This window comes from Psammomys obesus, unplaced genomic scaffold (genome assembly GCF_907164565.1).
Source record: "Psammomys obesus unplaced genomic scaffold, mPsaObe1.curated_primary_1811, whole genome shotgun sequence".
NCBI classification, from domain to species: Eukaryota; Metazoa; Chordata; class Mammalia; order Rodentia; family Muridae; genus Psammomys; species Psammomys obesus.
Window position 1 is genome coordinate 5,593,901 of NW_026590859.1, and position 15,303 is coordinate 5,609,203.

General features: G+C 42.8%; 1 protein-coding gene across 1 annotated transcript in view; it reads right to left on the reverse strand.

Annotated features, from left to right (window-relative positions):
- Ush2a (usherin) overlaps nucleotides 1–15,303 on the reverse strand; it is a 665,632-nt gene that overhangs the window by 72,757 nt on the left and 577,572 nt on the right. The window contains exon 60 of the mRNA XM_055609194.1: nucleotides 9,315–9,669. Within this exon, the coding sequence (XP_055465169.1) occupies nucleotides 9,315–9,669 (355 nt within the window). The remainder of the gene's footprint in view (nucleotides 1–9,314; nucleotides 9,670–15,303) is intronic.

The window sequence follows — 15,303 nt, forward strand, 5'->3', positions numbered from 1 at the left end:
ATCTCTACAAATAACTGTCAGGGGTCTTGATCTAATCAATACAATGTATTAATACATCTCCCTTTGCTGTTCCTCCAGGGGCTGGCACAGAACATCTGGAAGGGGTGGGGGGGCTGCCGAGGAGAAAGCCGATTCTTTTCAGAATCAAACTGAGCCCAATTAATTTTTCATGTATCCTTGATAACTGTTTCATAATGAGCTATGCGTCTTGACGGATTTGGGGTTGGCAGAGCCGGCTGCCCCTGCTTTCTATCCCCATTCAGTCCACTTATAGAAACCAACCCATTAATCAAGCTATCTGGCATAAAACCTGAATCTCAGCTCAGCAAGAGATCAATAATATCATAAAAAAAAAAGAACCAACCCACAGAACCATCCACTAATGGGCATAGGTATTCAGCCGTGACTTTAGTAATTGCTTGAGCAAAAATAAAACTCTGGGTCATAATCACCCAATAGGAACTTATATGATAAAATTCATTACTTGTGTCTTGTCAAAAGGTAACATTTACATCTGTTAAAAATATACTGTCATTTTACTAGATAGTCTAGACCACTATCTTTTAGGGTTAGACAACGTTCTAAAACTCTCTGATTTGGTAATGTGAATATTTAACAATCTAAGTATCATAAAATGTTTAAAAAAGAGTTATTGTACTTATTTTAAATTCAGAGTACCTGTGGGACTTCTTCAACACACTCTCTAGCCTGGCTGTGGAGGATTGAGATTATGTCACCACATCGCTTTGCTCTGGTTGGTTTAGTGGCAACATTTACAACTTAATCTATAAATCCTATCACTTCCCCAAGTGGGATGGTTTCATCTGGAAACCTTCTGTCTTTTACCAGATTCAAGCCAGTTCTCAGAACCCTCTCAGCTCAGGGGGGGTCACTGTGCTGTGATTCTGTTTTCAAAGGACCCCCAAAGACTCTGTTTAGGGAAAAGAACTCAAAGGAGTTCAAGAGATGGAGGAAACCTATTATCTGCTTGGTTAAAACATTCCTTCTTGGCTCTTAAACAACAAGCAGAAACCTGTTCCATTGCTGGGAGATCCGAGGTATTAGAAATAAATCCTGGGAACTACTGCCAAAAGAGCCATCCATTGGCAGATTCCCGACCAAATCCTGCCAAGGTGACAGGATCACCGAGGATTTAGAGGGGAGGTCCATCCATCCCTGATAGTCATGGTGGCTGTGTTTGTCCTGTCTGTGGCTTGTGGACATGTAGGATGGGTGTGTGTGTGTCCCTGGGGCATTGGAATCAGGGGGTGCTGAGTTACGGGCCTCCTTTTAGGCAGTTATGATCATAGTGAGTGTCTAGGCATGGGCCAGTAACTTGCCCTTTATGCTTCTCCAGCTCTGCCAGGCAGTCCAGAGAAAGAAACTCCTTTCCCGAGCATCAATTATGGTTTCTGTGCACAGATTCTCAGAAGAAATGCCACAAACAGCCAATCAATGGATGAGCCCCACAATATTTCTTGGTCATGATCATCAAATTAGACCCAGTGTTTTTCAGTTCTCCATTGCAAACAGCATGTAATTTTCATATTTCAATTTCATTCATGAGAGTTCAAAGAAGCCTTTGACCATATTTTCATCTTTCATTTTGTTTGTTGATGTCTGGTGTGCATAAACACAAAACACTCCCATCAGAGCAAATTCATAGCAGGCTTCAATATTGCCAAGCCAGAAAGCTATTGATAGAAGTAAATTTCATAACAAAACCTGAAATCTCTGATCCATATTGGCTGGCTTCTAGAATTTTCAATTACTGTGGTGTCATTATCAGAATAATTAATTTACAGTACAGACAGAAAACATTTCCTCTGCTCTTCTCCCAACTCACAGGATCAAGGAGGCTAGCAGCTTCCGCTTTGTAATAGCCAAGTTAAAAAAAAAAGTTTCCAAGATATTTCACCTTATAAAATGATAAGGAGTTAAAAGATTCATTTGCAAGCTTATCACATACCGGTCACAGGTGGTAGGTGTGGGTCATTGCATTTGGATTAAAAGGGAAATGTCTCTCCCCTCCATGAGAGGTCAGCAGCTTGTGGAAGGCGAAATCTTTCCACTGTTCAGCATGATCAGAATATTCCAGCCGTGGTTCCAGTAATTTAGAAATCACAGTATTGTTGTAATATTTTTCTAGGCTTCAGGAGCTCACAATTGTTTGGCCCAATCAAATCTGGGAACACTAGAGAAGTTATCACCCATCAAGGTAATTACTTTCAAGTTGAAATAATTACTCTATCAATGTTAATGGTCTTTCAACTTCAATAAAGCACTCACCTGCCGATAATCACAGCTAACCTCTTGCTCCTCTGCGATTCCCTCTCTATTTAGTGGGTTATATTACAGCCGTTACAGTGGTCACTTGTCCTGAACAGCTGCTGACTTTCGCTTTGCTCGGCCATGAACCATAAAGAATTGGTCATCTGTGTATGATATCCCGTCACCAATCAGCCCTTGCAGAGCCAAGGAGGTGACTGCGGAGCTGTAATGGGGTTCTTCAGGGGCAGCCATCTTGTCTCAGGTAGTGGCCACTTTCCACTGGTGACAAGAGCGGAGTAGTTCAATTAACTTCTGCCCTTCACTGTCATTTACAGCTTGCTGTCTCTGCTAACTGGCATATATTCTGAATTTATGGGCCCATCAGTGTGTTCATTTTACCTTCTCATGTGTTGTAGACAAGGCTTATTGGGGGTTCTTGGGTGTCTGAGTAAAGTTTCTTTGTAATTGAGCTAAAAGCCAGAAAGAAGCACCATCCTTGGCCTAAAGGCATCTTTGAGTGTCCCAACCACTGGTTCTCCAGGCACCACCAGCCAGATATTTGGCAATGGTGATGCCAATTTGTGTGATTTGGGGAGTGTGTGTGTGTGTGTGTGTGTGTGTGTGTGTGATGGGGGGAGGGGATCCAAACAAAGGGCAGTAACCGAGGCAAGTGAACAGAGCCACAAGAAGAGCAGATTTCTTGGGGCTTGAGACACTTCTGTGGCAGGGAAGACACACTATCAGGGAGATACAGAGAGGAAATCCTTGCTTAGCAATTTACAGATGAGAGCAAACCAAATCTGATACTTAGGGAATTACCTGGAATTTGTAAACTCAGAATTTTTTTTCTTTTTTTGCAAGGTGGGAACAAATAGAAGACAAGGTTTTTATGGCCAATGAGCTCAGCTCTTCATAAGGAACCGCGGCTTTATCTACGTTTGTCAATTTATTTCAGCCTTGCAAATCACAGGACTCTAAAGTTTCGATCTGCTACGCTGCCACTCACAGTGTGCTGCATACCAAGAGCTGTAATGGGTTAGCGAATGCAGTAGCTCTGTGAGATATGTAACAGGTTAGTCTTTGAGATGAAATCAGCACACAGCTTGGAGGTTGACTCCAGTGGATTTAGGGGAGGGTCAGATATGGCAGCAAGGAAGATAGAAGCCTCAAAATGACCTGGCTTGAGCAGCCAGAGGGATGACACCACAGTTTAGTTATAGAATAGTTGTGAAATATATCTGTTGTGGGGAATCGTGAGTGTAGCTTAGAAAAACAAATTATAAGAGCTGGCTGTGGTAATTATTGTGAAGATTGAGGTTGAAGGCCGCCATGTTCCAGGCCAGCCCGGGCTACAAAGCAAGTGAAGTACGTGGCAGTGAAATGGGCTGGATTTACAAATCCTAAAGACTGAGTCTTTGATCTCCATGCCTCGTCTTCCTCTGAAGATCTATGTAAGGTGACCACGTGAAAGAAGCTCTAAGCGTGGCCTGGTGAAATGGCTAAGCAGGCAAGGGTGTCTGCCTCCAGGCTTGGCAACCTGAGCTAGATCTTTAGCTCACATGATGGCAGGAGAGAACCGACTGTTGAAAGCTGTCCTCTGACTTCCATCCACTCACTGTGCCATGCACATACACATACACAAAATAAATAATGTTGGTTTTGAAAGTGTGTCTGGGCTCATGAAAAGCCAATCAAAGAGGGGAATTCAGCTGATAAATGAGATCACTGATGATTTTGTTCCAGCTCTGGGAGGGCATATGAGGAATAAATATGTCAGAGAGCCACTGGGAGGAATTGAGAATCACAGGAAAGGAGTGATGGATAGTTTATGCTTGGCCTGGAGCTTCCCACTGAACAAGAGACTCTTGGGGTATTTTAGATCTAGTCACAAAGACGGAGAAGGACCTTTGAGGTTCTTAATGCGATTCTAGGATCTGATGATCATGGAGCTGACACAGAAGCTGACAAGTTGAGCTGCGACCTCAGAGTTGGTAACAGACATTCACACGGAAGACCGCCATGGATGATATATTTCATCCTTTGGTGGGACAAGTGTTCTATAGGCTCACGGATGCTAGGAAAGTGTTATCAACATGACAGGTTGGGATGCTGGCTGGGGTAGGAGTGAAGGCAGAAGAAGAGCAGAGGTGGGTTTGACTCCCAGGGTGGGGCTCTGACAGAAAGGAGAGCAACAAAAACAACATCAACAGCAATGGCAAACAACCAGCCGCATCAGCAGGCCTGCCTCCATCAAATGAGTTTGGACCATGGGAATTCTCCGGGTCCTCTACATAGAAATCCCACGAGGCTCCTGCACTGCAGTGCAGTAGGACGTGAGCATTAGCAAGGCTCTTCTCATTTTTAACATAATTCACATCCCTTTTCCTCCCTCCTCCCTCCCCACTTCCTCTCCTCCCCTCTTGCCCTCCCTCCCTCCCTCCCTCCTTCTTTCTTCTCCTTCTTGCCCCTTTCTGATGATTCTGAGGAGACAAGTGAAAGAATAGAAAACTAAAGGAAGAGACGTGACCACGATGTCGCCTCTTCCCTGTAGACATCTAAATACAGGTCAGCGGACTTAGATTATATGGTGGGTGCTTGTCAGCGAAGAACAACTTAAGAACAAACTACGGGACCCATCTTTGGTGTCATTTAAAAGGGAGTCTTTTGGAGCCTATCAGAATAAAGTACAAGGGGCAAAATAACTTCTTACTTTTCAGTAAAGTAGTTCACTGAAAGGGAGAACATATCAGGGCAGTGAATGAAAAATCTCTCTGTAGGACAGACTTGGTGGAGCTGCCAAATGTTTCCCCACCATTGTTTGTCACACAAGAAAGAGGTCCTCCTAGGACACAGCCTCTTACGGAGCATCACTGCCGCCCTATGCATGGGTCTGCGGAAGAAAGGCTGCGGGACACCACACTGTCACAGCGACGACTAATTTAAGATCATATGTAAGGAGCAATAATATTTTACATTATAATAAGCCAAAACGAAAATGGGATTAGAATGAGTTCATCAATTTACTCACAAACCTTCCATAATAGGGCAATTATGAAGTATCTCATAATGTGTTTTGGCTACAAATCTATTTAATGGTAAAGAGATGTGGGCCAAGCACATGAGGAAATTTTAAACGCCTCCTTCTTGACATTGGGAAAGGAAGTTTGGCAACCAGAATGTAGAGACTAGTGCAGTAATTCTGGATTTCATGCCCAGGTGAGAAGCCAACTCTTAGTGACCCAAATCATTTGCTCGGCCCATCAGCTCCTTATGCCTGATTCTACATATGGAGCGAGATACCGTCTATCTCTCAGGGTATTCGGTATGTTTTGGGCTTGATGTTTTATAATCTGCAGGGCAAACATGGGCATGCTCAGAGCGCTGACGAGCAGGTAAAACACCTTTGCCTTTAAATACCAAGTTTTTCTGCCAATGTGATGGCAGGTGCCAATGAGCGAAAGCAAACAGACCTGAGTGGTGGGAGCAGCCTCGCCAGCCTCGCCAGGAGTGTTCCTGCAAGTAGCACCATGGAACTCTTGCATGCCAAGAGAGGCTAAATTCAGCCTCATTCCTGACATTACAGAGCTAATGGGGGAAGTAAGTTTAAGGACTCGTAACCGAAGCCCCGTTTCAGTCATGTAGGCTACAAAGATCTGAAGACACCTTAGAATTTTGTCTTTTCATTTCAGAGAGACCTACTTAGACTCAGAGAGAGAGGTGGCTTTTCATGAGGTTGGGAGAGAAGCTAGTGATGCATTAAAAGCCACGAAGTCCCCATTTCTCCTCTCCTGCTGCATCTGCTGCTGCTGCTGCTCCTGCCAAGATATCTACTCTTCACCCCTATGGAGGCCCCTGCTGCCCGTTCTCCATCCACTGCCACCTCCGGCAGGATTCGTGGCTCCATCGCACCGGCTTCATGTGGCTCTCCCAGCAACCTCCACCTGTTTCTAAACTCTGGGGGGACCTGGCAAGCTAGAAATGGCTTCACACCATGGGTGGTGATAGTTTGGTGGTCTCTTGAGTATATACAGGATCTCAATAATCAAGGGACCAAACGAGTGACATTTGGAATGTCTTTCACGATTCCAAGTTGGTTTGTTCATTTGAAACTGTGTGTTTGTACTCGGAGCCTCATTTATAGTAAACTTCTTTGCTGCAGAAAATTTTATCCAGAGCAAGTAAGCCCAGGAATCTTGGAGCAAGATCTAAAAGGGAGTCATCAGCGCCCAGATAGAAGATGCCCAGCAGCGAGGGGCTTAGAAACCTCAGGGCCCAGCTAATAGTGTGTGCCTAACACATGATCACCCACCTTCCCACCCAGTCACTGCTTGGCTCAGTCACACAGCAGGCCCCGGCACTGAGCACTGATAAAGAACATTCTTCTCAATGACTGTTTATCCAATGTGATTAAATGTGATTGACCCTAAGAATTTTTACAATAATATGGGGAAGTCATGCTGTTCAGAAAACAAACAAATAAAAATAGGCTTAAATTATAGAAGATAGCTAGGTTTTTCTTTTCTTTTTTAATGTGACACAAGCCACCATGATCTGGGAAAAGGGAAGTTCAAATGAGAAAATGCCTCCATCAGGTGTCTTGGAGGTATGTCAGTTAGCCATTTTCCCCAGCAATGATGGGAGGTGCCACTCCTGAGCAGTACACTCTGCTTGGGTTGTAAAAGAAAGCAGACTGAGGGAGTCATGGAGAGCAAGCTAGTGTGAAGCATCACTTAGTAGTCAGTCTCTGCTTCAGTTCTTGCCTCCAAGTTCCTACCCTGAACTCCTATACTGACTTCCTTTCATGATAGACTATGATCAGGATGTGTGAGCCAAATAAGCCCTTTTCTCCACAAGTGGCCTTTGGCCTTGGCTCACAGTGTTTTTCATAGCAACAGAAAGCAAAATAGGACAGTGACAGCAAAGAAATGCTACTCTCTGAAGAGAACATTGGATATACAGTAAGCTTCCTTCTTTTAGGGTTTTTTTTTTGTTTGTTTTTGTTTTTTAAGGTTAAACACAGCCTCTACATTGGGAATATAGGACTGGATGAGATTCAAAGACCATCTATTTTTCTGATGATCTCATTCAAAGTACCTGTCCATGTGAGGTCACAGTGACCATGCCCTGGGGATTTGGCCTGGTGACCAGAATCCTGGCTTTATGGAAGATGTCCCTAATTCTTTGAACAATTCAGATGGAGCTTTCTGGGTGAATCCAGCCAAACCTCTGGAAGTCTTACTCTCAGAGTCAATGATCCAGACTGTTGGAAGGTCAGTTGGGATGAACACACACATTAAAAATAAGGTGTAGGAATATTATAATTTCTTGATGACATTGGCTAGTGTCATCGGCATCATACAGAAAAGAGAAGAAGGGCTACATGGTGGGTCTGTCAGGACGGGGGTGTTGAAAGCAATGATGGGAAGCTCCATGCACTAAGGGCCTGGTGCAGCTTCCAGCCTGAGGCTATAGGCTGGATTCTCTGCCAGAACATGTCAGATGGTGTAAGCAGAACTAAATAGAACAAATAAAGCACAGGTTCATCAGATAATAAAACCAGATAAGCAATGACTCACAAGGTATTCTCCCAAAAGGAATTCCACTAGAAATGGGGAGAACATATGATTAGCCAGACACTCTTGGAAGTTGTCTTTTGAAAGGACCAGTGCTAGGTCATTGTTCCTGGTGCTTTTGATGAAAATATATTTATCATAGTGTTTCAGTATTTTAACCAAAGTTACTTGACGGGTGAAAGGTTAGAGTACAAGTTCTAAGGATACAGTTTCTAAAATAACAGATTTCCATACAGAAAAAAGTTATCAGTTAAACCAGATCATTTCTACATGGGATAGTGGCTACTAAGACTTACAAAGAAGGATCCGGAAATGAAATGGAAAAACGCTGATAGATAAAGAATGTCAGAGAACAAAATACCAGTTCTGACGTGAGATGAGGACTTTCACACTAATGCCTTCTCTTTCATGCTGCTTATGGTTGAGTCATATGAAAAAAAGCATGAGGACATTGGTAGAATGTTACACTTTGCCATGCACTTACAAAGACCCCTTTGGAATCTTTATCATAACATACCACCCCAGTGCTAGTCATCTGTCTCGAAAAACACGAACCCCGTAACTTTCACATAACTTGGGTTTCTATGGTTTAAAGCACAAACAAACAGCTTAATACTCAATGCTATGTGCTCCTCTCCTTATTTGTAAGGGCTGTTCATATTTAATGATGTCTTGGAATACTTTAGAAACCTTACCTCCTAAACCCTAACATTTCATCTTCATGCTGAGTGCTCCCGGTGACTTCCAGGGTATTCCCCGAGGAGTGATTTCGATGTGCTATCAGCTCTGCCAGACTCCTGATTAGCATGGGTTTGGGATCTAAGTCTAGTTCAATGGGCACTACGGGTTTTTAAATTATTTTAAACATACAATTCTCATCGCCAGGATACTGTACAAAAGTTTCCCAGACAAAGACCATCATATTTCGGTATCCCTCAGAATTTGAGTGTTTGCTGGTCATAAAGAAACTCTCAGGGATTACTAGGTAAACTGATAAAACGATTTTATGCATCAAGAGAACAGCTCAGAAAAGAACAATCAATAAGCTGTTAGAATTCACATGTCTTTTCTAGCACATGAACTCTTACTGCCTTCCAACCCGCATGCAGACAGATATACATGTATGTGTAAGGTTGGTTCCTTGACAAACTAGAAAATTATGTGTTCTCATATTGACATCATTCTTATGCGATATTGAGGGACATCCTGAATTATTTCTATTTAGTGGGTCTGTAAAGTGGTAATCAGGCCTGGAGATTCGTTTATTTGCTTGTAGCAACACAAATCAGTTCTGGTTTACCCACTGGCCCCCACCCCCCAAATCCTTGTACCCAATTTATTATCTTATCCCCAGAACCATATTGCTGTTTTTGGAATATGAAAAATTCATAGGCGCATGCTCTAAAGTGAGTAAAACGACAGGCAGGTGAGGAAATGAGTTTTAACCTGTTGTTCACCGCCCGTTCTTACCGTCAGCGTGAAGGCATGCACGGTAGAGCTGCTGGGTGCTGCCTCATCTGGTCCTTCTCGGTAGACCACACGGTACCGGGAGATGATGCCGTGGGGGGCCTCTGGCTCAGTCCAGTTTAGCAGGACTGAGTGGGCGCCCGTGGCTTGAGCCCGGGGGGCGGGGAGGCCTTGAGGCGGCGCTTCCAGGGTCCGTACTGACGCCCACAGGCTGTCCACCCCGCCCTTGGAGTTCCAGGCTCTGACGCGGTACTCGTACAGGGTAAAGGGGTGCAGGGTGCCCCCATCATCAGTGAACTCAAGAGCTCCTTCCGACCAGACAAAGAGGAGAGACTCCTCTTCGGTGTAAGCAGGACGCCTGCAAGAGAACCAAGCAAACCAGGTGACACCAGACACTTCAAACAGCCATATAGACAGAGAGTCTAGTGTTTGGGATACTTCCTTCCTCAGCTTGGTTATCAAGACAGTTGTCTTCTTTTTGATAATTATCATTATTTTTTAAATCGGGAATATGCTAGAGATCTGTTCAAGGCCATTTTCTTACGTAGTTGACACATGGGAGCGCGTTGCTAAAAGGTCAGACGGGTCATGAGAGACATATAAATACAAGAGACATAAAAAATCATGCAACACATTCCATGATGGTTAATATTGTTGAGGTGACAAGATCTACAGTCACCTTCGAGACAAGTCTCTGAGGAAATGTCTAGGCTTGATTTCACTGGGCTGAGAGGACCATGGGTGCATCAGGGGGAACAGCTCAGTAACGAATAATCAGCCCCATATTAGAGTTCATGTGTCGTTTCTAATGCATGGATCGTGGCTTTCACGCTTTCTGGTCCTCCGAGTGAGGAATAAATCATGGCTGTGTACACAAGCAGTCTCATCCAGGTTCTACCCTGGGATCCAGGCCACAGAACTGGATCCCAACAGGCTGGTGTTTTGGGGATCCTAAGACTGTGAGAGGTGGATTGCACTTGGCTCCATATATGACTTTGGGGACTGCACAGGGAGCAAGGCTGACCCTCCCGCTGTGGTCGGATGCCTGGGATCATTCTCTCCAAACACCTGGGCTGGCCCTCCATGGGACAGATGCTGGCCAGAGAACCCAAGTTCTTCCAGAGTTTCACCTAGAATGATGGACCTTGCATTTACCTGCAGGGCGGTTGGACACCATTTTTATGTGTTTGTTTCTTTTATGTGCTTCTTATTTTCTCTCCATTTAAATTTTGTCCTAATGAAACCATACCCCGTCCACGAAGGCAGGAAACATTCTCATTAGTATTACTGCCCTAATACACTTGTCACACTTCAAGAACCACACACAAACATCGGGAGCAGGGATACAGAGATTCGTACCCAAAGGAGCTGAGCCCATGCTATGTGCAAGCGAAAACCATACGGTGAGTACAGGACCAGGGCAAAGGGCAAAGGGCAAAGGGCAACTTCCTTTTTGATGTCTCTTAAAGCCGAATGCAGTCCAAACTATCCTCAACATATTCTTTTAACTGCTAGAGAATAAGATTACTCAGTCATCTTATGGCTGAGATTTTGTTGCTATCAAAGTCAGATCTATGCATTTTATTTTGGTATTGAATATATAAAGCATTAAACACAGAGGCAAGAGGAATGGAATTGTCAGTTAAGATGGTCTTAAATATCTGATGTTGAGTTGGGAACAGATTTTTGCTCATCCAGGTGTAAAATCATGACATACGTCTGACAGGAAGGGAACTGTGCCTTTTACATCTCCATATTCCCCGTGTCCAAGTCCATGAAGGGTTCAAGCATTTACTTTTTAAATGAGTAGCTAAAAGGTATATAATTTCATGATTTTTTTTTTCTGCCTTTCGGCTTCATCTTTATCAAACTTGTGTTTTGCTGCGGTGGAGGCTCGGCAGGGGAAGAATGCAGTGAAAAGTAGGGCCCTTCCGCTCCCAGTCCAGTCTCTAGTGGAGAAGAGTGTTGAATAAATCAATATTTTCCAGGCTGTTAGAAGTCTTTAATTAACACCCTCTTCAGACGCCGGGGGCACACATGCTGCTATATCAGATTAACTGGCCCCGTCAAAACTCAGAGGGTGATTAAGACAAAGCAAATGACAGTACCTTTCACAAAGCAGAAGCAGCGCATGCAAAATCTTTGGTGCTGGGAATCTGAGGTTTCTCCAGCGGATGCATCTCTGTGGTGTAAGGATGGTGAGCTAGAGAGACGTCAGGTCCACCTCACTGACCTGCAGCTTCATTCTGACCCGCTACCACACACAGCCATTTTCTGACTCCATGTCAGCATGCCAAACTTGGCTCTTCTGCCTGCTGTATGTCTCAGGTATTGGGTGTATGATGGAGAGGGAGCAGTTCGAATGAGGGTCTCAGGGCTCACAGCCAAGCACTCTGGTCAGCATTCTAAAACTTTATCTGCTAGGGACATAACAGTGTAAGCTAAACCATCAGAATTCCATGGGAAAACTACATTTTCTATTTTGTCTTATTTGAGACTTACTATGACAATTTAATTAATTTTTATTAAACATCTCGTGAATTCCCAAATTGAGATGTAGCTATGGTTTTCAGAAAACTGACATTAAAGAAAAGGCTGCCCAAAGGGGAATGTTAGGTGTCTACATCACCAAAAGTGAAATATTTTACTATTTATTACTTAATAAATTAATACTATAGGAGAATATGTTTCATCCCATATGTGGTATTAAAAGTTGAGCTCTCTTTGTATCTGAACACACCCAGAGAAGAGGTTGAGGAAAACACATTCTTTCCCCTAATTATTGGGTGGCAACAGTTCATGGGGGTGGTCCTGTTCCTCTAGAAGAGCATGTATTTCCAGATTATGCGTCCCGCTCTCCCTGGACAGCCACATGGGCCATTCATTACTAGAGCTTATTTGGGCAATTCTCTTTCAAAGATAGGTGATTTAATGCTGCCTAATGCTATGATAGGAATGAAGACAAATATGAATCTGGGAAGCATGGATTTTTCACAGCCATTTATTCTCATTTTGTGTATAAAATGTCTTTCTTTAAATATTTTAAGTATATTTATTTCATAGCCTATACACTGAGACCTCCATTTCTACTTTATCAAGGAACTTGATGTTGGGCTCTGTCAATAGTTGGCACCAGGGGGTGACCAGGTCATCAAGGTGAAAGAGGAACCTACTTTCCTAATTGTTTCCCTTTAGTAGCTGTTACTGAGAGCCTCTTGCCAGCAAGCAATCTCCCACTTGGGAGGAGGAAATGTTTTCATAATAGTTACTCTAATGTGAAAAAATAGCTAGACTTACTGTTTCCTCTCCAAAGAGCCACTGGCAGCCACATATGCCTAGGAACTCTGGGACCCAGTTCCTCAGGGTTTTACCTCTGGGTAGAATCATTCTGTCCACTTCTTTTGTTCCCTCAGCCCTTAGGGTGACACCTGCTTTCCTCCGGCTACCGCTTCCCTGTCATCTTGGAGTTTTCTTTTTATCATTTCAGTTACCCACTTAATACACTTATCCTGTGTGCCTATTTACATCAAATCCCTCGGTTAAAATAACTCGATCTTTTTCTTTTCTGATTACACCTTGATTACCCCATGAAGTGATGGTGTCTACAGAGAAAGGAAAACAGAAAAATCATGACGGAGTGGTGGGATTGCATCTGGAGTCAGCAAAGTTGCTTACTTTGCCTTTACCGTTCTGTGTAACACACTGAGTGTAAAATTATGTGATAATAGATGAACAGGGAGGATTTGAAAGACCCCTCACACCTGCCACTGGAGAGAAGTACTACTGCCATAACTGGTGTCTAATAATCTAGACCTTTCCTCTGCCTGCAAAGGAAAAGAGAAATACGATTTTTTAAAGGAAAACAGACACAGTACGGACACTGTGACAGAGCCTACTCCTTTTGTCACTAAGAATCTTTCTCTGTTCCTCAGTAAATACCCAGAACCTCCAGATCTGCCTTCCTGTTTCTGCTGCTTTGTATTTAACACACTACTTCATGTATCATTTCACTATTCCTTATAAAGCTCGCAGAGGCTAGCCAGCCTTTTGATTCACGAGCTCAATTCTGCATAACTTTATAGGTGACTCACCCAAGGAAATGCCCCACCAACACCAGGAAGTTGCAAAAGACATGCGCTTTGAGCACACACCCATGTTCTTTCCATGATCACAGTGTTTCTTTATATTTCTCTCGGTTCAGTATGAAAACATGAACACCCACCCACCCACCAGCAGCCACAAAACAATGATACAAAACTCCAAACGCCTAAAGAGTTAGCATGGTCTGTTAACGTCTTCCACTCAAAGTCAAAAACCCAGATGATCTAACTTCATTCCACATGTAGTTTAGATCCTAGCAAAACATGACAACTACTTCAACTCTAGCCTTTAGAGTTGGGACATTTTCTTATTCTAGTGACACCTATACTGTTTCCACTGCAGGTTAGTGAAGTTCTGTCTATCACAGTGTGTGTGTGTGTGTGTGTGTGTGTGTGTGTGTGTGTGTGTTTATATACATACTATGTGTGCTTCTAAATTGTTATTTTTAACATAATCATAAAAAGGTTTACTGAATAGAGATTATGGAAATGAAACCTCCAGTGGAAAAGTATAAGGAATATGATTGCTTTTACATGAAAGAAAATATAGCACATCAATGTTAGTATATTAAAAATGGTTGTTTATATCCACTCATAGTGACTATATATGTGTTATCTAGGTTACAAGGAAGACATATAATAGTTATGCGACCTTTTCTGCTGCTGTGATTAAATACTCTTCCCGATTAAGCATATTTCTTTTAAAATTTCCATAGTCACCATGGTTTTATATGGGAAGGCCTAGTGTTAATCACATTGACATTATGGAATATCCTGTGAATATTGTAAAAAATGTTACTCTCTTGTGGTGGTTTGAATAAAATACTCAGTGCTCAGATACGTGAGCACTTGGTGTCCCGGTTGGGGGTGGTGTTTGGGAAGGTTATGGGGCCTTGAGTAGACATAGCCTTGCAGACGCGAGCGTGACACTGGGGCGGGCTTTGGGAGCTCACAGTCTCCCCCACTTCTGGCTCTCCTCTTTTCCCTTTCGCAGTTGACTCTCAGCTTCTTGCTTTGGCCCCTGCTGCCACACCTCCCTGATTTTATGGACTTTCCCTCTGGAACACAAGCCCAAAGAAACCCTTTTGTTCATATACCAACTTTTGGTTATGGCATTTTATTACGGCAATGAAAAGTAACTAATACATCTCTCCAAATTTTCTGATGAATATTTGTGAGTCTCACATTAAGTTATTCATCATACTTTTTGTTTAGTTTATCTTTATTATATAGTAATGAGATCAGTAGTAATAAGAATTAACATTTAAAGAGTTGTGTGTCCCTTGGCATGGATATACATATATGTTACATATCTAGCTATTTATTGTCTAATTTGGTGCCCAGGTCTGAATCTACCTTTTCACACAACATAAATAAGATTTCATCAGCATTTACTTGTGTTTGATTTAATGGTCACCTTTCCTTAGTTAACTCAGTCAGTCTATTTATCCATTCTATAGAATCATTTCAGTTTCCTGCTTGGAAACACCAATCTAAAGTCTTTCTCAATACCCATTTTTCCCCTTTTTGATGGTGCTAAAGTATCTTTGTATGTATGCACTTCTGACTTCTAATGCACATAGAAGGTTCAATTATTATTACTCATTTAAAATGGAAGGTTCATGAGACTATAAGCCCTATGTAATTTCATCTCTATTTACATGGAAGCTCCTGGTGGGAGGAGGTAATTTTACAAGTGTTCTTTCAATTTCTAAGAAAGCATCTTGGATGGATCTTATAGATGGAAGTGGTGAGAATTTTACCATTTATAAGGCTATTGACCTGATGAAGCAGGTAGATTGAAGAATCTTTATACAAACCACCCTCTCTTTGAGGAAGGTGTGGACATCCAAGCTGGCCTTGCCTGTATCTCAGCAATAAATAAGCTACGA